We start from the raw sequence: 25,400 nt of genomic DNA on the forward strand, positions 1-25,400 counted from the left end.
TTACAAGTTTTATGTGGGAGTGTGCATTCAACATTTAGTACAAGTCACATTTGTGTACACAGGATTCACATCATTAAGATTAGATGGTGTCTCGGCAGAATGGGGGGGAAGTAGACTCTGAAGTTCCAATAGACACGCAAATAAAATGTAATGCATATACTTCAGAAATGTGCTATGCAGACTGAAACCATAGCTACCCTCTGAGGAGCATAAAGCCAAGGTCTTTTGTCATTTCAGTGCTGAAGCACAGGCCAGGCACTCTTGAGAGGACCCTTTTAGAAGATGCTTATGACCTTCCACTAGGATCCCACCTTGGATTGTTCTTTGGGACACTTAGTACCCCCATAAATGTTAACAGCCACAATCAGAGCAGCAGAACTTTGGTTATCCTCTCTGCACATGTAAGTCTTCAGGCCTTACATGGAGCCTATTTACTTTGTTAATGTTTCCAGGTTCTCAAATTTTCTTTCCGTTTTCCTTGATCATCATAAAAAAATATAACCAAAGAAAATACATAGCATTTCCTAGGTGTCAAATCCAGCTCATACTCCCAGCACGTATGAATGAAAGCTAATTATACTCCAACTCTATTTACTGATCAGTCTCATAGCAAATATGGGACTGTAGGGAATCATTTACACAACTTACCATATTATTTTCTCATCATATATGAACTAGAAGAAGGGGAAAAAAAGGAAACACATAAATTGACCATTTCTCTGCTCTATCTTGAAAAACAGTCAAAGTTATTTAATAAAAATGTGTCATACCTAGCAAGAAGCTAATCAAGTTTTGACCCTTTCTAACCAGAACTTTCACTGTATGGATTGTGCCCCTCACAAAGCACAAACCTTGTGAACAAGGCTTGGATCCTTGGATCCTTCTCAGTGATTGTTATAAATACTATTTAGTTAAACAGTGTGAGCACGTGAAAGACACACAGATATGCACACATGTACCCACACGCTGTGGTATGTAAATGACAGCTAAGTCATGTATTCTGAAAAGACTTAGCTCTGAGTCCTTTTAACAGCTAGACCAGCTTTAGCAAAAAACACAGCCGTTTTACTTCTCTTCTTAGGCCAAGTGGTTATACACATTTTACTCCACCCTGTGTAACTCCTGTAACTGAATGGGCGGCTAGTGATCCATATTTATTACAAAACAAAGTGGATTCTTCCCCTCCCTGCCACCAGACACAGTAAATGTGTTCATTCAGGAACTACTACACTGCTCTAGATGAATAAAGTGGTACTTCATTTGTGATCTATTTAGAAAAATTTACTCAGAATCTGTGAAATAAAATTACTGTGTAGAAACAAGAAACAGCCACCCTCCCTATTTAAAATAGAGGTGCAGCTCAAAATTTTTCATCTCCACAACAAGCAGTCCCCCCAGGTCAGAAGAGAGCCCTAACTGCAGTGTGTAACAGTGGCCTGCTCGCCTGCAGAACTTTACAGACTGGTACAAAGTGGATGGACATTGATGGACACATATTCTGTGGGGTTGTATGAAGTTCTCATATTTGGACCATATTGTGGAGCTGAACCCTCACTTCCAGATGTCACTAGAAACAGGTAGGAAAATAATTGTTTACCAGTGTACACCAATGGTTAGCAGTCTGGTTCTTAAAAAATTCAAGCAATGAAACACATTAATTAGTAAGAGCTACTTACAACAATAAGTACGATCACAGATATCGTGTAGTACACAGAGTCCCGGAACACAGCCCACTTGGTGAGTCTAACCACCTGGAGGGGAAAAAAAAAAAAAAAAAAATCATCACACCTTCAGCCAACAAAGATATGTTATTTTAAAGACAAAACAAAGGCCTCTATCTTGCAATCACTTAGGTGTGTGAGCAGAATTATTATTAGCAATGATTCCGGAACCAATTGCAGTTTTATGCTAGCAGGAAAACATATCAGTCTGCTAGACAATGGATCTATAACAACCATCAGCAATAAAAAATCATATAGAAACTTCCATTAATGAAATACATTTCTTACTAATGACATTCTGATTTGTCACAATTTCAGTTGTAAAGTACAATTCATTGTACTGCAGCAAATCAACAGACTTAATACCTGAAAAAACATGATACACAGTCTAACCATCTACTAAGTAGATGGAGTAAAGCTCATGCTTGTGTCCTAGATTCTTTCATCACCATCAGTACCAGAAAGGATTAGTAGATGCCACTGATCAGTTGACTGTGAACACAGGATTGTATGAAGAGGAACCAGTTTCCTCTGTATGCTACATGTTCAGAGTGCTGAAACTACAGCTGAACTTTTTGGAAACATTTGCTATTTGTAAAGCATTTGTAAATTCTTTCCAACATTTGACATTTTTCACAAAGCCAGCTCATTTTTATTTTTGAGTAATGCTCCTTTTTTTTTTCTTTTAATATTTGCTCATGGAAACCCCTAAATTGTAAGGAATTGAACTCCATAAAGATAAGTATCTTACTAACCTGTCCTGCAAACATTCCACAGACACCAATAATGCAGAGGATGTTGAAAACTGCTGAACCAACAATGGTCCCTACTCCTACATCTCCATGAGTGATAAATACACCTGCAGAGGGAGAAAAACATGCATAATCACCTCTGTCATTTCATTTTAGGTCACAGGCAATTACTTAGAATATGTACTACATTAGAACAAGAGACTGTTTAAAAGTTTAACCAAAACATGTTTCATAATAAACGCTCACTTCTCTGCGGAATTTTTTGTGCTTTTAGTCTAGCTAACAGTTCCCCATTTTTGGCTTAATATCTCTACATATATATTTTTATTAAAAGTAAATTATTTATTAGCTGGTTAGTTCAACAGTAAGTCCTATATTTCACATCTTGTTAGTGGTGCAGTAATCCATTCAAATGAATATAAAACACCTCCAGTCACATCAGAAGCATGGAATTTATTTCAAACAGTATAATAAAGCACAGAAACCTTTCTCCCAGGTATTTGATATTTAGTGTGTTCTCCCTTGCAATGTCTCATGGGAGTAAGAGATTCTTCCCTCAAAAACCTCTGGGTGCTGTAATATGTGCCTTCTGACTCACAGACAACCAGGATTTAGACTTAACCTGTTCTAGTACCAACTTTGAGATTTCCCTTAGTATTGAACCCACCTGTGCCTCAGATATCTATTTGTAACATAATTGTATCAGAATGACAAAAATTAATGGCTGAAGAGGACCTCCAGGGTTTATTTAATGTAATCTTCAGCACTGAGACAGAACCAAAGGTAACGTGAACGCACTACAGAGCTGTACATACTTGTACTTTAAATCCTTATATAAAACGAAGCCTTAAAGGCTTATGCTCCTTACTTATTAAAAAGTTGGAAATGAGGTTAGTGCATTCCTTTAGACTGTATTTCTCGAAAGTTTGTTAAAATGTCAGTTGGGATAGTAGCAGAAAGCCCACTAAGGCTTTACTAAAGACAGATTTATCAAATTTAAGCTACTGTGCTGCTAGAAAGCTATGACCTACTTGCCATTACTAAAACTTGGTAGGACAAATCCCGTGACTGGTGTGCAGCTATCGATGGCTACAGGCTGTTCAGAAGGGACAGGTGAGGAAACAGGGACAGAGGGGATGCTTCTACATCAAGAAATGGATAGGTTGTGAAGACCTGTCTCTGAAGAACAGCCACGAGCAGGTTGAAAGCTTATCGGTAAGAATTAGAGACCGAGACAACAAATTGAACCTTGTGGTTCTACTATAGGCTGCCCGATCCAGGTGAGCCTATTGACAAAGCCTTCTCACTCAAGCTACAGGAAGCATCGCACTCACAGGCTCTTGACCGGCTGGAGGACTTCGACCACCCCGACATCTGCTGGAAAAGTAGCACAGCGAGCTGTAGGCAATCCAGGAGACTCCTGGAGCACAGGCAGCATAACTTCTTAGGACAGCTAATAGACAGCCCTACCACAGCGGATGCAATACTGGACCTGTCGGTCACCAACACAAATGAGCTAATTGGTGACATTAAGATTGGAGGCAGCCTGGGCTGCAGTGATCATGCTCTGGTGGAGTTTGCAGTCCTGAGGGATATGGGGCAGGCAAAGAGTAACGTCAGGACCCTGAATTTTAGGAAAGCAAAATTCCAGCTCTTCAAGGAGTCAGTCTATAGCACCTCCTGGGAAACTGCCCTCAGGGACAGGGGGGCAGAACAGAGCTGGCAGATCTTTAAGGACGCTTTCCATAGAGTTGCAAGAGCTCAGGAAAAGAAGGCAAGAGGCCTGCATGGCTGAGTTGAGACCTGCTGGTCAAACTAAAGGGCAAGAAGGAAATGCACAGGCAGTGGAAGCAGGGACAACAGGTACCCTGGGAAGAGTACAGGGATGACGCTCCCCAGCTGTGTAGGGATGGGGTCAGGAAGGCCAAGGCGCAGCTGGAGCTGAACTTGGCAAAGGATGCAAAGAATAATACGAAGGGCTTCTACAGGTATATCAGCCAGAAAAGGAAGGTCAAAGAAAGTGAGGACAGGCTGAGAGAGTTGGGGTTGTTCAGCCTGAAGAAGAGAAGGCTCCGGGGAGACCTTATTGCAGCCTGCCAGTACTTAAAGGGGGCCTCTGAGAAAGATGGGGACAGACTTTTTAGCAGGGCCTGTTGCAATAGGACAAGGGGTAACAGTTTTAAACTAAAAGAGGGCAGATTTAGAACAGATATAAGGAAGAACTGTTTCACAATGAGGATGGTGAATCACTGGCACAGGTTGCCCAGAGAGGTGGTAGATGCCCCATTCCTGGAAAAATTCAAGGTCAGGCTGGATGGGGCTCTGAGCAACCTGCTCTAGTTGAAGATGTTCCTGCTCACCGCAGGTGGGGTTGGACTAGAAGGCCTTTAAAGGCCCCTTCCAACCCAAACTATTCTATGATTCTATGAAATTTGCTGCTTTCCTCTTTCTCCATCAGTGTAATCCTGTGTCCTTCCTTCTCTTAATAGGTACTACTTTTGCTATTTAGATCTCCTCTCTATGCCAATAATCTTTACTATTTCAGAGATTACTTCAGATAATTCTGTAATGTACACCATGTCCTTCCGCCTTTAACAGATCTGACCTATCTATACATTCATTTGTTCTTTTCCCATGTTCCCTGTTCTCCTACTTCCTTGCTAAAATTAATTCCCTTTATTTGTGAAGAAAGAAGCCAGAGACATTAAATATCTCAAATTCTCTCTCAGAGGACTGCAAAAAATCTCTGCTTTTACTTCCTATGTTCAGAATCAGTCACTCCTCTCTGTGTTTTGAGAGGAGATTCACAGTTTCATGAGATATTTTGAGTAGTTAATTATACCATGAACCACAGACTAGCTGACAGCTGCAATTGCCGATTATAAATTGACAGAAAAATGGTAGCACTTTTGGATACCCCTGCTTCACCTGCTGCTAATTTTTTAACAGCAGATCTCATAAAAGCTAGTGTGTGGGCTCCATACCTATAACAGATGCAAACAGTTCTGGAGTGGAGCTCCCTGCTGCCATGAATGTCGCTCCAGCAACATCTTCACTCAAATGTAGTTTCTGGAAGAAAAGCATTGGTAATTTCACCACTGCTACTGTACTTATATTGCACAGTTCTACAGTTGCAAAGACAGAAGCTCTTCATTTTCTGGCCACAGTGCTGTTAAAGGATGAACAGTCACTATGATACAAAATTAGGGAAGGCAAATATACTTTGGGCATGTAAAATGTTTATACCCTAACTCAGTGAAGTGTCAGATAAAATTACCTACTTATATATAACTGAATAGCCAACTGTAGCTTACATGTAGCTGATTAGAGAAAAGCATCTCTGCAGATTCAAAAAGATTGTAAACATCTCAAATTGTTTTCATTAATTTGCTTCTGGAACTCTAAACACAATCATTGAAGAATTAAAGGCAATTCTTGTGACTTCTAAGATTTGAAAATAAAACTCCATAAGAAAAATATAAGCTCTGTGAAAAAAATCTTACAAACAGCAGGCCTGATTCTGGTTTCTCTTTACAACTGTGTTAATCAAAGTGAGTCTGCTGACTCAGACAAAATTAGTCCAATTAGACACAGAGAGGCCTGTGCACTGTAGACAGATCTATTTTTATGACAGTGTCTCTTAGGCTCTAATAGCATATAGATAACTTTGGAGTTCTCAGACCAGCAGAAGCATGCGTAGCTCCAGAAGTGGGCTGCATCAACTTAATGCTGTCTGAAGATCTTCCCCTTGAACTATAAAGAAGGTTTTATGGAGGAGCTTTTTCCTTTTTGAGGGTCTTTAGACTCATCCTTAGTACCTTATTTTTCTTCTAAGGATAGAAAAGTGATTAGTGACAAAAGGACCAGTACAGAAATCCTGTATTTTTCAGGCAGTATGCAACATTTTGAGCAGATGAAACTGGCATGCTACAGAACTTGACAAACATAAACACAAGCCCTTAATGTACGATTCAATCTATTACCAGTCACACTGTTGCAGGAGCTCAAATGTAAAGCTCTTCTCAGCTTTTTTAACGTTCAGCAAAACATGAAACAAGTGGCAAAGATTTTATGAAGTATCAGTGGCAAGTTAATTGGTACAACCCAAATGGTACAACTTAAATATGGTGTATAAAGTGCATGCTGAAGACAGAACATCTGAAAAGGGAAAGAAAAGATCCCTATTGAGTGTTTTACTATTATTGTCCCTCTCCCTTATTCTTCTATTTGTTGTTCTGCTGCTAAGTGTAAGTACATAGCTCTGAGTAACACTAATAGGAATTTAGTACATATATCTGTAAGAAAATAGATTTTTTAAGTAGCTACAGGAGTTTTTCAGAAATCGATCACGTACATTTTTGTTAAAAAGAGATGAGATTTTCATTTTGCCTGCAAAAGGGAATTAAAATCTTGGTTTGTATTTTGTATTAATTTTGTAGCAGTTCAAAAAGCCTTACTTACCTAACACATTTACATGCCAAGTATAAATTCTACCCTGTCCCGATCAACTCACTTAATTAGAATCCTACATGTAATTTTGCAAAATCTTCTCACCAACTATATAAAGGAATTACATTTATTTACTATTTTTTGCATATAAAAGATGTATTCTCATTTCACATCAAACCAAGGTACATACTTTTCCCATGCATTCTCCCTTTTCTCCACTTTATGCTAGGACTGCATATGCTTGCTTTCTACTTGCTGATACAGTGGTAGATGTGCAATAAAATTTGCATAACCAACACATTAATTTGTCTATGTATGATTTCTTTTCACAGTGACTTTTAAAACTAGGAGTACAATAATAAACCCAACTCATCCATATGTCGTATCGATCCTAGCTACATGCTTCAGGCATTTAAGGGTAGGTTTTGCCATCTGATTTCATTAAATCTTTCCTTTTTGATCCTTGAGTGTGGCCAGGGAGACCAATGTGCACAGATCACAGGTTCATTTTTTGATGGAAAGCTCAAATCATTTGAAAAAGACTGGGGTCAAAAAGTTCACAGGAATAAACGCCAAACAATGATGGCACAAAATGTTTGATTCTATAATATTCTCTAAACAGATTTCCAAAAGAGGAATAAAGTTCTTTAACATACCTCACAAATTTTCTCTAAGGATGGAACAAAGAAGTCATCGCATACTATAGCCAAAGCATAGAACATATAAAGAGCCTGTAAAGAAAATTAATTCAGGAAATACTTCAGATTTTTCCTGTACATGAAAAAAGAAAAGAAGGCAATGCTGTATTTATTCAGACTAGCTGAAATACATAGCTTCATTTTTTATTCCACTCCAGATAAAAATCCATCTGCTGATCAATTTATGGCATAAAAACAGATTCTTGAATGTAAGTTTAAGTTTAGAACAAGAATGTTTGCCAGACCCTAGAATATGAAAGGTACCACAGTTTGACAGAATAGGGTGCCACAACAGACCTCATATAAAGAAAAGTAACAGGTAAGGCTTACAAAGTCACCTAATCATCATCTATATTTTCAATTAATTATCAGACCAAATAATTAAATAGGAAGTAACACCATGTCGATTAACAATACTCAAGAAATCATCACACTTGGAAATAAGCAGACCTTCACCATGGCTCACTGCACCAAGCCTCTTAGGAATGATCCTAGTTCCCTGTATACATGCTATTCTCCCACTCTCTTATGTGGCTTTATGCGCTGTGCTCATGCAGTGGGCCTAATCCTGCTGTTGTCCATCAAACACAACTTTTTACTTTAGTTTCCCTGAGCTGGGAATGGAAAACTGGAGCCCACAAGCCTTACTTGTTTCATTTTTTCTACAATAAAACATAAAACTCCACATGACATTTTCTGTATTTCTTCAGGGTGGTTTTGGGTTTTTTTAATTACAATTGCATCTTTCACATAAAGATAGAATAGGAAAGAAAGAAAATCAAGAATCTTCCACATCATGCTTGGTGTCATCAACAAAGCAACCTCAAACCCTGTTTATACTAGATGAAATACAAAGAAATAGAAGTATGTGATCCATGCGGACAGAATTTTATCTCCAAGTGGATGAATGCATAGGCGCTGTGCAAATTCAGACTTGCATAATTTTCTTAAATAAATCATAGATTCATAGAATCATTTAGGTTGGAAAGGACCATTATGATCACCAAGGTGAACTGTTAACCTAACACTACCAAGTCCACCACTAAATCATGTCCCTAAGATGTTACCTTTTGAGCATTTGTACCCATATAGACATATTAGAAATACTGAAATCAAAGTATTAGAAACATGTGAATATATACAGAGCTCTATTTAGTAAAGCCACTAAGATGATTAACGTCTTACTAGACAAATAAAAGGAAAAAAAATTGAAGCATAGTAGAGGAAAACTTACAGCAATTATATGAAGCAGAACTCCTCCTTGCTGCCTTTCTTTATTTGTAAATACATCTTCAGGAAATTCATTAATGGCTGAAAGAGAAATATACTTTTTTTTTTTAATTTTACAGCATCTATAAACAACGACTGAAAAATAAGGATGCATCTGTAGAAATATATGACCAAACATGAGTGTATCTTCCAATTTATTACATTATAGCTTGTCACTTCAGAATCTCTTTTCTGCTCTGTAGAAAAGAGAGATAACTGGTACTCAGGTGTTATTAATTATCATTATTCCAGTGACTTAAACCAACCTCCAGTGTACTAAGAGTTTCACATTCTTAATGCTTTATTTTTATTATAGTCTCCTCTGTGTCTCCTTTAAATGTACTTCCAAAGTGATAGGTACAGGCACAAAAATTCATCCTGAAATAATACTTCGGGCTTTAAGAGTGCCTTGCCTGAAAAGTTATGCAATGGTTGTAACCTTCCATCAGGTTCTTAACTACAAACTTTTATAGAGCTCCACAGTCTTGCAAATAGTTTCACAAAGATTAAAGTGATTCCAAATACTTTCTCCAGAAAGTCTACTATCTAAATCTGGCAAAGCAAGGAGCAAGACTAAAATCGTAGGTGGACGATAGGAATGTGCAAAGACATGAGTTTTGGGATTATTTCTCGGTGACAGTGAAGTTATGTGGAGCGTCGTTAAAGGATCTGTGTTCCACGCAAAGGCAACAGAGTGATAAAAAGATTCCAGGTGGTGGAGACAAAGACAGCAACTAAATCAAAGGCCTGAAGAAACATATGAGATAAAAAACATCCAGATCGACAAGACAGGCAGGGATTGAGATCTACAGTGCCTCAGACAGGAATCTGGCAAGTTTAAGGGTGAAAATTATTTCAACTGCTGGAATCCAAATGCACTGAACTCATTAAATTATTATTCAGAAAGAGATGTTCCTTTCCGCATGGAGTTGTAGATGTAGGTTGACAACAAGATAAGTTCCAGAAGGTTCTTATGAACTTACCATAATATACTGAAACTTTGGGAAGGAAACAGAGGAAATACATGATCATCTTCCCCATATTCAAGTCTGCCAGTTTGAAGAAATGCTTAAGAGCACAATATATGATACCTATGCTGTTCCATTTTCAATGTCAAAGGCACATTTTCTCAATTTCTCGATATAATTCTGCAAATAATAACTATGAACATAGAAACCAAGAATTCGAGGTATGGTTGATGCTTTTAGCTACTAAACTTCAAACACTCTAAGCTACCCTTATTTTCAGGAGATGTGGCACTGTAACTCTCTGAAGATTACACTTTTTACAGTATCTTAAATTTGAGTTACTTGTAATCACCAAGCACTTAAAAATCTTAGCTGGAGTAAGAGGATAATCTAGTTTTAAAGACCTGAATGACTTCTCATCTCCTCAATCTTTGAGTTCTATATAAATACAAAAATGCCTATTCTCATCTATACTACACACATCTACATATGTTGCATATGTCTAGCTTGACAAAGACTTGAACAGTATCTCCATGCAAAGCTGAAGATCCCATAGCTCTGTTTTTTCCTTAGGGCCCACTACCATAAATGTATTACTTTTGAATTAATACACTGTCAGCAGGCAGTGTTTAAAACCTTATATATCTAAATCATACCTTCCTTTCAAAAGTCAGTGTCACTATTTTATGAAATCTCTCTAAATCCTCCAACATAATATTTAAAAGCCACTATAGTTTTGTTTAAAACTACTAATGGCCTATAAAATAAAAGTTCATCAACAATGACTGACTGCAATTCCGTTACTGATTTTCAGTAGACTTTTCAGTAAGGCCTGTTCTTACTGTTGTATTCTGACTGGAACCAATATCAACACTTGGTATGTTGAATAGAGCTTTCCCAAGATATAGGTGCATCTTTTCTTTTAAATCTTAGGCAACAAAAGCTATATAAAGCTATATGAAATTTTGCTTAGCTACCCCTGAATGGGATTTCCTACTCCTAGGTAAATGTTCTATTCCTGGTCCTCCTTCTGTAATCACCAGGAGAAATGAAAGCCGTAGTGGATAGAAATATACAAATGCATCAGCACAATAGCACAGTAATACCCAGTCACTCATGGAATTATGGAATACCATTCAAGGGTATGCAGAGTACTTCAGCGACTAAAGACCATCAGCACACCAGTGTTTAGCAGGACTAGCTTCAAGAAAGTGGGTATGGGTTGCTATAGAACTCCAGTCTTCAAGGGCCGTGATTTGCACTGTAAAGACATTTGTGACCCTGTGAAACAGCCTGGGGAAACAGCATTGCTATACAAAAGCAAACCACACCGTAAATAAAAGACATTCGTCTATTGAGCCAAACAGATTCAAGTATGTCTAAAATCAAAATATGTGAATAAAACATCTTCCTTTCTGTTTAGTTTTCACCATTGTGACCCTCAAACAAGGAAAAGTATAGTGGAAGTACACAGAAACAGAGAGAAAACTGGCTGCATTGCAGTTCTGAGACACTCTGTATATAGAGTTGACATTCTTACTCTTCTACTGGAAGACAGTGCAGGATAATCCACAAACTATTGGTCAAGATGCAGCAATCTGCAATGCTTTTATCTACAGATAAACCTTTTAAGATGCCAAGAGAAGCTTATATGCATGTAACAGCCAAGCAGGTTCCTTGTAGTAATATACTGCTATATATAGTAATATAGTAATATGTAATACAGTAAAATACAGTAATATTGTTCCCCCCGTGTAGCAATCAGGAAGGAATACCCTTCTGGAATAATATTGGAATACCATCAAATTTAAGAATTTCTTGTCAGCTACATTAGCTGCCAAAAGCAAAATTTCTCAGAGGAGCTATTCCTTACTACATGAAATTATGGCAAAAAATTAATCAACACCCAAAGCATGCGTTTTTAAATAAATTCTCCCCATTGACAATTAATAGTAACTAAAATAATTAATAACTAAAAACTAAAAAAGCATTAAGGGGACTTCTCCTTTGGGAGAAAAGACCCAGAGCTACAACTGCTGTCATCTTACGCAATATGGCTGTTCTTGTATCACTGGCTAAAATACCACACCCACGTGGATTCAGGACATGTGTATTATTTTTCTCATTGCATCCCCCATTTGTCCTCTGTCTCCTCCATTCAAGCAGTGGCTGTGAGTATACATGTATCCCAGCAATGCACTAGGACAGCAGAGACCGGAGCCCCAGCCTGAGTCTCTAGCAATGATAACATGACCCTGCACGTGGGGTACATCCTTTCACGTAATCTGATGCAAAAGGTTGCAGCTCCCATCAAAGGTGCTTGTGCCAGGGGCACCATTCCCCTTACTGCCACCGTATAGGTGTACATGTCCCTGTCCCATAACTTGGCAAAATGGATGCATCATCTGGGAAGCTATTACCTACCTGGTAATCTCATTCAGTTGACTGTAAAGTATTTCACAGTAAAACATTAAAAAATGGTTAAGTCAGTATAAACAGAAGTTTCTAAAAGCATGAATAAAAATCACTATCTTTCTACTTATTCTAATATAACTTTACTTATCCAAAGTTAATACTAAATAGGAAATTGGAAGACGAGAAGATATCAAAGGTAAAAGCCAGAAGATAGAAATTACCTGAGGCATGTGGCCACAAAGCAAAAGCAAACCAGCTTCACTGCAAACCATCTTGCCTCATATACAGTCTGGTGATGTAGTATTCGTAATAAATAGCTACTTGTAATAAGTATCTGCTTGTCTCACAGAGGTAATTTTAAAGAGTTAACATGAAGACAGCTTTTCTCAGAGATACTGCTCCTCCCTACACAGAACTTATGGCATGCAATTGTTCTTACACAGGGACACTACAAAATCTTTAAATGTCAGGGAAACGAAGCAAGGCTCTGAAACTTGGTAAGTAAGATTTCTTCCTTAATGAAATGACCACCTGCCAGTAAGTTCCAACGTGAAGTCTGGAGTTTTTCAGTATAAGCATTTGCTGTCTTTATGGCTTTATTATCCAGACAATCACAGGTTTTGTATAATTGTCATCTATAAATTCTGTATACTTTGTCTACATGCACTGTTCTTTATTTACTTGCTGTATCGTGGTTTCAATATTTTAAACAAAGATTTGGTTTTCTCATCTACTGCTATGATAACCTGGTTGCTCAGGAAAAGGCTGTTTGGATTCCCTTGGCTCCTAGCTTAGGCCTGGGCACCAACATCACTTAACTGAGGGGGGCAGTGGTATTCCCTCATCTGTATAAACCGACAGAGGGGACAGGACATTATCATGGAGTTTGAGAAAGCACGGTCGGCCCTCATGGTACGATCTGATGTGTGTGCACAGCAGGGCACCGCTCTACTTCATACAGAGATATTTTCTCATGTATGGGAGTCGGAGCTATCTGGCAGCTCGAGTGGGAGCTACATCTCCTCGGTTTCTACTGAAAAGAGACAGAACAGATGGGAGAAGGAGATGGAAATGAAGAGCAGTACATCTAATGGAGCTAACCTTTGCCAAAAAAAGGAGGGGAACATACACCAATCATCTTAAAATCAGCTAGAAATACAGAAATATTTATCCTGCTGGTACTGTTGCAAACCCATGGCTCCTGCAGCTCATCTTATCAAGCACGGATTTATTGAGGGGGAAGGGAGGTCACCAAGAAAGCCAAGTCTATATTGGAACTGTCATCATTCCGCAGCTTGTTCCCTCTCCCTGATCACAAACTGAGTGGGGAAACAAAAGCAGATTATCCAGCCATGACTTGGAGGAACACCACCACCTTTTTCTTTGAGTGATGGAAACACATTATGCTATGACAGAAAGGATGATTCACCTTTGATATTGAGCTCTGGCTGAGCTGTCTACGGCTAAAGAGCTACACAAGGCATGCAAATAGCACGCCTCAGAACAGAGTATCATAGCAGGTGCTTAAGCTGTCTGCATGGCTCTGGAGCAAAGATCTGGTATGTAGCAGCCAGGGCATGCTGATTTTGGCTGGGATAGAGTTAATTTTCTTCACAGAAGCTAGTATGAGGCTGTGTTTTGGATTTGGGATGAAAATAATGTTGATAAGGTACTGATGTTTTGAGTTGTTGCTGAGCAGTCAAGGACAGTCCAGCTTCTCACGCTGCCCTGCCAGCGAGCAGGCTGGGGGTGCCCGGGAAGCTGGAGGGGACACAGCCGGCACAGCTGTCCCAGGCTGGCCAAAGGCGTATTCCATACCATACGAGGTCATGCTCAGCATATACAACTGGGGCAAAAAAGAAGAAAGGGAGGGACATTTGGAATTATGGTGTTTGTCCTCCCAAGTAACCATTACGCGTGATGGAGCCCTGCTTTCCTGGAGATGGCTGAACACCTGCCTGCTCACGTGAATTCTGCTCTGCTTGTGTGCACAGTTTTTGCTTTACCTATTAAACTGTCTTTATCTCAACCCACAAGTTTTCTCACTTTTACCCTTCTGATTTACTCCCCCATCCCACCGTGGAGGAGTGAGTGAGCGGCTGTGTGGGGCTTAGTTGCCGGCTGGGGTTAAACCACGACACGGGGTAACCCAGGCATGCCAGTGACACCTGCCCAGACTTAGGCTGTTACCGGATTACTTCTGGGTACCATCAGAGCATTGCTCCCACATGCCCTATCCATACTGTGACAGGCAGTCTGCCAATGAAGTTAAGTTTCAAAATCTCCTAAGCCTGACAGAACATCTCAACAACCACGTGGATCTGTGGTTTTATAACCTGCCTCGACATGTGATTTCTTCACCTTATCAGCAGTTGATTTACTCACAGAGGCAACAAACATGCCAACTCTTAATACCTGCTAAGCGTTCAAGCCTGTTACAACTCTAAGTTTCTCCTCGCAGGGAGAATGGAGCTGTAGCTGTTTGAAAGGACACATGCAATGGGCTCCACTCTGCCTCTGCAGGAAGGAGGTTAGGCAAATGATGTACACAGGAGCCCACTCCTCTTTAATACCTGCATCATGTTCCTCTGTCCCCTCAGGACATGTTACATCGACAGATTGCAATATGTACCTATACTAATATAATCTGTTAGAAGATTTGAGTGAAAGCCAAAAAATCATCGCTTCTTCCAACCACATCTCCTTGAATGCAGAATATATGAGCTGAGTTGCAATGAATGGGATAAGTATATCTTCAAATCACTCTTGCTTTCAAAATATTTGTGGCTTTGGTCCATACTGCTCTTCAAAATCAGTGCACTGGGAAGATTTTTATAGAAAGAAGGTTAGACACTTTGTAAGTGTACTGATGGCAATGGGAGAAATTCCTCCCACATTCTCTTTACCACCAGTGTCAAGAGGGTCAGTCCCCTGTCACGTTTCACATATTAGCTCAGGTGCTGAAGCGGTGACAGTTGCAGAAATGACTGTGGTGAGCTCAGTACAGCCAGCCAGACATGTAGATGTAGGTAGTCTCAGGGAAGGGCATAATACACTCATCTGATCCTCTTGCATAACCTGTGCACTGTCAGTATTGTGGCAGCAATTGTGTACTTTAGAAAAGAAGAGCCGGGTTGCTTTTGCTGATAGAAAAGTATTGACTTGTTGTAGTTATGTATTCCAGTGTCAAAACCGGAAACAAAGCCAACCCAAAGATTGTATTATCACAGTGAAACTAGGTTACTCATATGTAAAATGTGTCATATGAAAGTCCTCCTTTTTGATACCACTTCCCAAATTAGATATAGTAAATTTTAACAGTCATTAGAAAATCATAGATGTGCCATAGTACATTAATGCTATATTTTTTACAGAATTACAGAAAGCCTGAATTAATGAAAAAAAAAAAAAAAATCACATATATCCCAAATCTTAAAGTAACCTTTTCTAACACCACAAGCTAGCATATCCTTAATTCCAAATTGTCAGTGGAGAAAAATGGTATACTCAGCAAGTGCTTTTATGAAAGCTGGTAACTTAAAAAAATCTTACAAGGACCAAAGGAAAAAAAAAAAAAAAAAAAGAACAATTTACTGATAATCCTGGATGCCATCTGGAAAAAGCACGAATTACCAAGCTTCAAGCTCCCATTCCCATTAGACAGCTGTTTCCAGTTTTCTGTAGCAGGATGACATGTGGATTTTTCCTCAAATACTCAGTTCAGCTTCTGCTGGATACTAATCTAGGCGCCAGCGTTAAAGCAATTCAGGAATAGGCAATTCAAATAAATGCACACGTTTACTTGAAAAATTCTGCAAGATAATTCATTTAGGGATAACTCTTTACTAAACTGTTTTCACAGATTATATACCACCTGGACAGCAACAAAGCACCCAAATGAAGTGCAATGAAATGATACAAAATATCACCCAACTTCTTTGAGAGACATTTGTGCATCAGTGTAATGCCATGTGATGCCAAAGATCAAGCTTTCTATGTGCAGGAAAAGTACCATATGGCAGGAGGCACAGTGAGCATCCTCCTCCATAGCCCTCACCTCACAAACAGCAGAATTATGAGCAAGTTTTATCTCTGTGGTATATTAATTCAATTTGCATTGCTCAACCAAAAGAGGACTGCCAAATGCGATTATCCGTGCAATGGTAAGTGGCAGCTTATGAAGCAAATAACTGACTCAACTCTAAATCATTAAATCCATTTAATATATGTATGTAAAGGATGGTGTATTAATGAAATAGCCTTCAAAACTCTCCTTCCATTAGTATGAAATTATGCAAATATCTATACAAGTCTGGATAAACTACAATAAAAAGTAATATTAATACCTTATTAAACCCTGGACTTACATTTCGTTTATCTTCTCTTTTATAAAAAAGAAAAGTATTTGCACTTATTAAGGCAATGTCAAACATTCAAATAAAATTACATTAACCATTATCTGCCAATAAAAGAAAATCGAAAGGCATGATGAAATCTCATCTCCCAATCTAGGGACTCAGTGATGAATGCACAAGTACTGCAACATGGGGATGTATTGGCACATCAGAGTGCAGCATTTCATGTGTACTGGGCTTTCTGTTAATGGTTTTAATGTCCTCAAGATAACTCTAAAAAGACCCCAAGGTTTGGAATCATGGGTTTTATTTTTTTTTCTCCCTGGCCTCCAGCTTTAGAAACTGCCTTTAAAGAGCTAGAGATCAAGAACCTCATGATAAGTTTTCTTTTCTTTCTGAGAAGTTAGTTATTTAACATTATTTTCTCACATGGATAGCTCTTGCCTGATGCTTTCATACAGCTGTATCTCAACCTTATTACTGCAAAGTGGTTCCATAGAAGACAGCTGGAACCTGCCTGGAAAACCTCTACCACAGTCCAGGATTTCAGTACAGCTATCAAACCATAAAGTCCACTCAAATTAACTAAGAATGAGGACATGAACATTTCTAAATCAGTGCTGAACAGAGATGAAATTACCAACACCTACTTTTGTTACAGTCTAAGAACAACTTACATTAAAATATTTTAATTCAGTGGACCGCAGTGCCCTAAATCTGCCCCCGTTGGACAGCTCTCCAGGGCTTACGTGAAATAAGCTGTTGGCCTGTGACCAGTCACAGAATTTCTGAACTCTGCTAACATCTTCCGTGATTATGGTACTGGTTTTCCACAAAATCCATGTGTATTCTTCAAAACCCCACCCAAGGACACCAATCCTTTTATTTTACACCTCAGTGATCCTAAACCAGGATACTAAGATGTTTTTCACCTTCTCCCCTTTTTTAATTACTGTCTCACACTGCCTCAGTTGTGTTTACATTACTCTGAGACAAGGTTACCAAAGCAGTTCAAACTCTAGCAGGGTCCAGCACCGGTGCAGCTTATTCCAACATGTCATTTCCAATCTTAGGGGGAACAATATGGTTCATCGTCCACTCAGCACTGAATAATCACTGTGGAATAATGTGAACAAGTTTCAATTGTACTACCTCGTGACTGTTCTGTGAATTAACCACAGATATCAGTCACCATCAAAAACTGGTATCTTCTCCATGGAATTTCCTCCTGCTTTTTCTCTTTGATCTTCATGCAATCGACCTCCCCTTCACCTCTCCCTCATTTTTTGTTTCCTGAATGTTGACGATTTCTATGGTTAACAGCCTCGTGTTTCATTTGAGGGAGGGAGCCCTCTGGCTATGCAGGGTTTTGGACTCAGCTTGCCTGTGTCCTTTTTGAACAGAGGTAGAAAGCGATGACCCTGGCAAGATTGCTACCTGATAGGAAAAAAAGGTTTGGAAAAGGGGTAATGACTGGGTTAACTATCCATACTATGACTCACATAACAAAGGACAGATATTAAAAGGTCAGGCAATTTTTCATCCCAATAGAAGAAGAATCATTCCTTATGTTTTTCATAGGCAAGCCTTCCAGCTGCAAACAGGCTGGAGAAGCAAACATCACTTGCTTTCTATGAGTTTTTGGTATTACCACTTCAAGCTCAATGAGGTCTTGTTTTGGTGTTTTTTTGCTCCCAGTCAGACTTTAAAATCTCTTCCAGACCTAAAGGATGGAAAATATTTATGCTAGTTGATCAGCCTATCCATTCATAAACTCAGTTTGTTCACCTCTACACAATAAGGCCGGAAGTCTTCTGCCAAGGAGAAGCTGTGTTGTCTGCAACATCAATGATGTCTGCAAGGGGATTTCACTACAAATCCATTAGTAAGCTGTATAGCCAGGGAAAATGACAGTCTGGTTTCAATACCAGACGGCTTTGAAAATCAACCAGGCAAGCTTTAGCATTTCACTGAACAGATTATGAGAAGTGTAACGTAATTTTAAGACTAGTGGACTAGTGGTTACTGTGGACTAGTAACCCTCTTTGAAACACCACCACACTCCATTTGGCACAAAAGAAAGACATTTTTAAAGAAGGTGGGTTATAACACCCCAATTTTGTTACTGAACATACATTGGAGCTGCTTTTATATATACTGTTGTTGTATTATGCCTAACAAACAGCTTGACAATCAGAGCAGACCACTACCTCCCTCTTTATTCCCAAGATGACTCTTTCAGCAGGTGTACAAGGAACAACCACTGCAGAAGTTGTCCTTCGCATACTTCCCTATGAAGTATGTGCTTCACATACTTCCCTATGAAGTATGTGAAGGACAACAGAATTTCATAGCTGGAAGAATCTCTTTTTCTGTGCTGCTTTAATATGCGAGCAAGATGGATCAGTTAAGTGAATCTGGCCCGAGGTTGAAGTCTCCTTCAGCTCTGAACTTCTGAAGAGCTCATTTGGCAGATGTCAGCCGTTTCAGAACTGGGATACATTATTATTCCATTGAAGCTACGTAACAATGGGATCAAGACTAGCCTTCAAAGATAAAAAGAAAAGCTGGCTCCCAGTGACAAGAGCTAATATGAAAGACAATCACATTTATGAACGGATATAGATGGAGTGGCAGGAAATAACAGTTTTCCTCAGAAAATATCACCGATACTGTTTAATGAACATCTCTGCTTGCAAACTGACTATAAAAGTATTTTTCTATACAACCAAGTTCCTTCTTCCAGGCCTCTTCAGTGAATAAAATAGGGTGTTACCACCTCCTCATACCTGCTGGAGATAGACCTCAAGTAACACAGAATACGAGGCTATTTCCTGCCTGGTACAACCTCAGTAGCAGTGACAACCACATTCAAACTGAAAAAAAGTCTGGCAAAATTTGACTTGATCAAAGCCAGACCACAGAAGAAGTTTGAACTGCTGGTAGCTAGGAAAGCTACCAGGTTACCTGAAAACTGAACAGACCACATGTAGAAAACACCAAAAAGAAGAAACAAGCAACTGCCAGAGCTGCCAGAGCAGCTATCTTTCCTAATAGAAGTGCACTTTAAATAAAACTGCTACTGTGACTTCAGCACAGTTAATGCATAATAATATGCTTTTGAATCTCTTCTACTTCAGCAAAAGCTGCAGTATGGCTCATTTAAAAGCAGCTATATTGGCACATGCCATTCGTTTTTCCCAAAGGCATGGAAAAGGAAATGAAATTCAATATTTAAAATAGACCGATTTTTACTGTTTTTCTGATCCCAAATCCAAGTAGTGAATTCAATGACCCAGGATAATTGTGATACTCTCCAAATTGAAACAGCACAAGAACTATAGGTGGTATCTTCTACGAGGCTACTGGTTTTCTCGAAACAAATGGGCAGAGCAATAGCAGACTTAAGTCAGGCCTACAGAGACCAAACAAAGGCAGGCATGAAATAAAGTCAGGCACAGGTATTGTTTGAACTTTCTTTATGTAGAAGTTTTTCTTTCTGGATATAGACTGAAAATGCTAGAAGGCAGCAGTAAAAAGACCTACTCAAACATTTATTCCACCCCCTGGCAATTCAGGATTGTTTCCAACAGTGAGTTTTCTCATGCTTTGTCCAAAAAGCTCCATCAATCAAGAGGGAACAGGTAAAATACAAATATACAATAATAAGGCAAAGGAAGTCCCTCAAGGCTGTTCATTCGGAGACCCTTCTGGGGCCATAATTCTCAAGAGGGTTCACTACTGGCAAGCCAAGATTTTCAAGGAACTCAGCTCACCACGGACACCATGCCAAGCCATTATGAAAACCAGGCTGTTGATGCCAGAAGCTGCGATTAGCTGATTAATTCTCTGAGTTTTGCTTTTATTTTGGAAGGAAGCTGAATTTTGAAAATTTGTTTCAAGTTGCACATATTAAGCTCTCAAAAAAAAAGTGTTAAAAAACACTGGATCTATAACAAAATCAGGTTTTGGAGTCAAGCATTTAGGATAATTTTTTGTTCCATGTGCCCACTGGCGCTTTGAAAAAATTCATTTTCATATGGACAAACAGAAGCACAAGTTTCTCCCTGTGAGCCATGCTCATGTGGTATAGCCAATTCTCATTGCTTCGTTGTAAACCATGTGGTATTTGGTTTTTTACTTTTCCTGAAGCGATAGTCCTGGAATGATGCAATTATGTAAGAATATCAGCTTTCACTTCAAATGAAAAATCTGCTTCTAGGCTTTGTGTTTGTGGAAGAGGGCCCAAGCCCAAAATCTGAAAGACTTATAAAACCCAGAAGACAAACAACAACAACAACAACAACAAGACCCAGACTTGTTTATCTTTTAAACAAACATCACAATTTTGCAGGGCCAGGTTTATACTTTCTCAGCACACAGGATTACTAGCATTACTCCTCAGTTCATATGCTTTAGCTCAAAGTCACAAATACATACACATTTCAGCATGCAGTTTCTGCCCAATGATAGAAAATGATGCCAACATGTTGCTTATACCATAGGCTAAAGACTACTTCACCTTTTCCACACAAGTAATCCCATCTAAGGCAACCAAGACTTAACCCTCCAGCTCCTATGTCATGATTCATTTACTACATAAATAATTTTTCACATGGCAGATTTGCACGGTTCTCTGCCTTTTTTTTCCCCAGCCAACATCCCTTGGGGCATTTTCTTCTTACTCTAGAAATTCAGTAAGGAGCTGTAAACACGACTGGAGTACTTCAAGAATGGTAGCTTTTCAGCTATCTATATCTCTACTATATAGAAATATATCTCTATAGCTCTACTATATACTTCATCAGCCTCACATTTGATAGGAAATCTGGTAAGTAAAAAACAGCTGCTTAAAAGATTTGGAGCCTTCCACATATTTAGCAACATCTTAAGCGGCACTTAATATTTAAGGGAGGGAAAGGGTGGGGTTTTTTTTCCTAAATGGATAGTAATTATTTCAGAATAAAAGCGACCTTTATCCAGAATAGAGGCATACAGCAGGAGAGTCCAACTGCCAGAAGGTAAAAAGATAAACATTACAGTAATTCCACAATCCAAATTTACAGTCCTTCTCACATTTTGTCCATGTGAAATCCTATTCCATGATTATATGTAAATGAATGTTGCAATGAAGCTGATACCAATTCATATAAAGAGAGACATAATCTTCACTTTGAGCAGTGCAAACATGAAGCTGAGTACAAGGCCAAAGGCCACAGAAGTGAAATTAGCAAAAGGAAAGAAAAAGGGAAAAAAGGTGCATTGATTTAGTGATGTCACAGCCGAACCATGAAAGATTAGTACAGGGGTTTTTTTAGACTTTAGAAGTTAAGCATAGAAGAATGTATAGTTTAATACAACACAGGTCTCCCTTTAACCGAGCCAGGTGAGCTGCCAGTAACAGAGGAACTGCTGTCACACAAGCTTCAGCACATATGGTACAAGCCCAGTTGGAAGCCTGGATATATAGGTCATAGCTGGAGCTTCTGCTTCACTGCTGCTGGTATCACAGCTAGTTCGCTTAAACTTGGGTGTTTCTCCATTACTGCAGAAATACTCCGGCTGTAAGTTTGGAGTGTTGCTTTCTAAGAACAAGCATCACACTGTCACAATCCTGCATGCATGTACACTTTCTGAAACCAAGTCAGAGAACAGCACTTCTCATGCCAAAGCAGCCATCAGAAGTGCAAACTATTTAAAAAGTGCTAGCAGATTTTATTTTAATTTCTTCCCAAACTTCATTGGCTGACCAGCAAATTGATGAAAGTGGTACCTAGAGTTCTCTCCAGCTTACTCTTCACTGGTTTACTACCACAGCATGCATACAGACTATGGGGTAACCCTCAGCAGAAAATCCCAAATCAGCACATCAGAAACATATTTGTACGCAATGGACATTTGCACTTGGCTCAACAGGCACCGAACTACATTGGCCTTCAGAAGCAAGAAAGGTACATTTATCTGGAGTCTCAGAAGGACACCGATGGGAAACAATCACTGTCTATAAATATCATTGAGGTAACTATGTAAATGAAGACAGGGAATTATGGAGAGTGTCAGAACATGGTAGGAAAACAATCAACATCTTAAAGCTAAGGAATGAAAACAGAATCTGTTAAATATATGCACTAAATTCTTAACAAGTGGAGAAATAGGAAAATGACATACTCATCTGATCATACCAAACAGTAGCAGGTATTTAAGAGAGATATATTACAAAGCGCTTTCTGAGACCATGTACAGCAACTTTAAAAAAATCTCTAGGAGCACCATCTAAAACATTCTAAGGAAGCATCACACCAAGATGGTGCCCAGCAAAATACATGTAGTTAGAAATAGTTGACTCAAGGGATCTTTTTTAATCTGGTCTGCATGAGGCTTGCCTCCAGCATAACCCACATCATACTTTACAGTGCCACTCAATGCAGTAGGACCACACAAGACATAAGCAGCCATAAAACACACAGGTGCTTTCACACCTGCCCATATAGGAATAATACTGCATTATTCTTCATTCTTAAAAATAAGCTTGTATCATCATCACCTCATTGCATCAGGTGGTTCAGAAACTTTTTGCTCTGCTACCACTTGTTTGCAATGAATCGAAGAGGAAGGCCCACCTTCTTAATATATATTAGAAATACACAGAATATATATACATTCTATTTATATTCTCTCTATATGTATCTATTTAGGTTTGCCTCAAACTGTTAGGTGAAAAAAACCTGCCATGCAGAAATAAGGTGGTTGCTTGTATTCCTGCTGTGCACCAGAAAACAGAGCCAGAATCATAGTAAGAAATCTGACAGAATATGGCTGCAGTAACAGAAGGGTGCTGAAAGACCAGCGTGGTCACAAAAACAAGAAATGTGGACTAGGACAGTGAGTACTCAAAGATAGCAGATCCTCACCACAAACTTCATCTGCCTTCAGCTGATGAAAGATGAGCAGAGCAGGAGTGATGGCTTTAAACTGATGATCGTATCTCACCTGCCCCGAGAGCCAGACCTAACATTTCAAAAGTTAATTGTATGCCCATTTTGGATTACTAAATCTATTAACTTATAGTGTCACTGTGTCATGTAACACCAATCTCTTTCACAGTCAGAGGGAAGACTAAATGTATGAAAATGCCTCATACGGTTTGCACCTCCCTTCAACAGCCTGGCTGAATGTAGCTGATGAATGCAGCGAGCTGACTAACCTGTCTGTGTATTTCTATTTACTTGGATTCAAGAATTTGCAAACCAGTTATGAACGCCAAGGGACATTACTAGATGAGTACCACCCTTCTAGTCTTTTGTTCTGTGAAAATGCTTCTTCTGTTACCTTGCAATCATCAAATACTGGGCATAAAATCTGTGCCTGGTTTGTGAAACAGTAAGGCCTGGTAAACCTTTCTTGCTTATATAACAGATTACACCTTTTAAAATACGTAACTTGAGCATGGCAGTGCTTTGATTCAAGTTGGCTAGCCTGTCAGAAAGTACTAGTTACAGCTTACATTAGCACATCTCATCAGCTGCTAACACAATCACTTTGCAGTCATTCAATCACTGTGTGAAGCTCTTGAGTTATTTTCCAGTGCAGTTGCTCTCATCTATGTTAAACTAATCTGAGATAGATCATTCAAGTTAATTTTGCAGTGAAGACACAAGCTGAATGAGAGAACATGACTTTCCCAACTGCATGGTGTAGTTAGTGCCACACTTGGGAACGATGCGTACCAGTTTGATTTCCAGCAGTTGTTCCATCCACTAGGCAAACCTCCTCCCATTCTTACTGTGAAGCATATATTGTGGTTTAATACAAGACTGGGCACTTGACCAAGTAACAGCTTGGGTTTTTCAGCTTTTTTTTTTTTTCCCCCCTAAATTAAACAGTTGGGAGATTTTGAAATGTGTCTGCAGATGAATCAACAGCTTAAATGGTTCAGTGAGCAAAATAATTGTATGGATTTTTGTTGTTGTTGTTCAACATGGGGATTTTAACATATTTGCAGACATAAGAAATTCAACTAAACTCATTTCAGTTCAATTTCTGTTCTCTTTAACTCTCATTTCTTAACTGTATTTCTGCTGAAAGGCTAATATTGAAATTAAGAAACTTAGCACTACAAAAGTTAATGGAGCTTTGCTGATTTACATCAGCTTGAGATTCCAGCCCACATATTTTTCTTTAATTAGAAAAGTTCAGAGGCATAAACAGGGCAAATACTGCATGTGCAAGATATTGTTCTCAGGTATGAGTTTAGAACTAGACAAAAGAATTCTGAAGTAGAAAAAATGTGTGGATGGTGCATTTCAACAAAGACAGAAACAAAGTTTTCATGGCTTTTCATAACAACTATAAGGCACAAATCAAGGACCTAGGTTCCATAACAGGCTATGACTGCTGCGTCCCTGTAAGGTCATCAGCACAAATCCAGTCCACCAGTTACAGAAGTTACTATTAATGTTGGTCCCATTTCAATTAGACTTCTTGTTTTTTGAGTCAGGCACCTATTTAAGTACTCTGATAAAGCTCCTGTGATGATCTTATCCAAAAAAAAGTTACCATGCAAAGACATATCTGCCTTTGCAGTTTATTTCACTGAAGACAGTTCAAGGTATAACTGAAGAGGAAAACCACATTCTACTAGACTACAGTAGTATTTACACTGAGGAATAATTATAAGAAATTATCACTGGTAGGCAAAACAAAATCCTACACACTGAGAAACATATGTTGACATTTTAGCCATTAATTATAATCAATGGCACTGATGCCCTTT

General features: G+C 38.9%; 1 protein-coding gene across 1 annotated transcript in view; it reads right to left on the bottom strand.

Annotated features, from left to right (window-relative positions):
* Positions 1 to 25,400, bottom strand: part of SLC24A4 (solute carrier family 24 member 4) — a gene marked incomplete at its 3' end in the record, with an annotated part of 97,125 nt that overhangs the window by 25,613 nt on the left and 46,112 nt on the right. The window contains exons 3-8 of the mRNA XM_082001060.1: positions 8,855 to 8,931; positions 7,579 to 7,653; positions 5,458 to 5,542; positions 2,477 to 2,580; positions 1,677 to 1,751; positions 649 to 674 (exon numbers count right to left, since the gene is read on the bottom strand). Of these exons, the coding sequence (XP_081857186.1) occupies positions 649 to 674; positions 1,677 to 1,751; positions 2,477 to 2,580; positions 5,458 to 5,542; positions 7,579 to 7,653; positions 8,855 to 8,931 (442 nt within the window). The remainder of the gene's footprint in view (positions 1 to 648; positions 675 to 1,676; positions 1,752 to 2,476; positions 2,581 to 5,457; positions 5,543 to 7,578; positions 7,654 to 8,854; positions 8,932 to 25,400) is intronic.

This window comes from Phaethon aethereus (genome assembly GCF_964289735.1).
Source record: "Phaethon aethereus genome assembly, chromosome: 5".
Lineage (NCBI taxonomy): Eukaryota > Metazoa > Chordata > Aves > Phaethontiformes > Phaethontidae > Phaethon > Phaethon aethereus.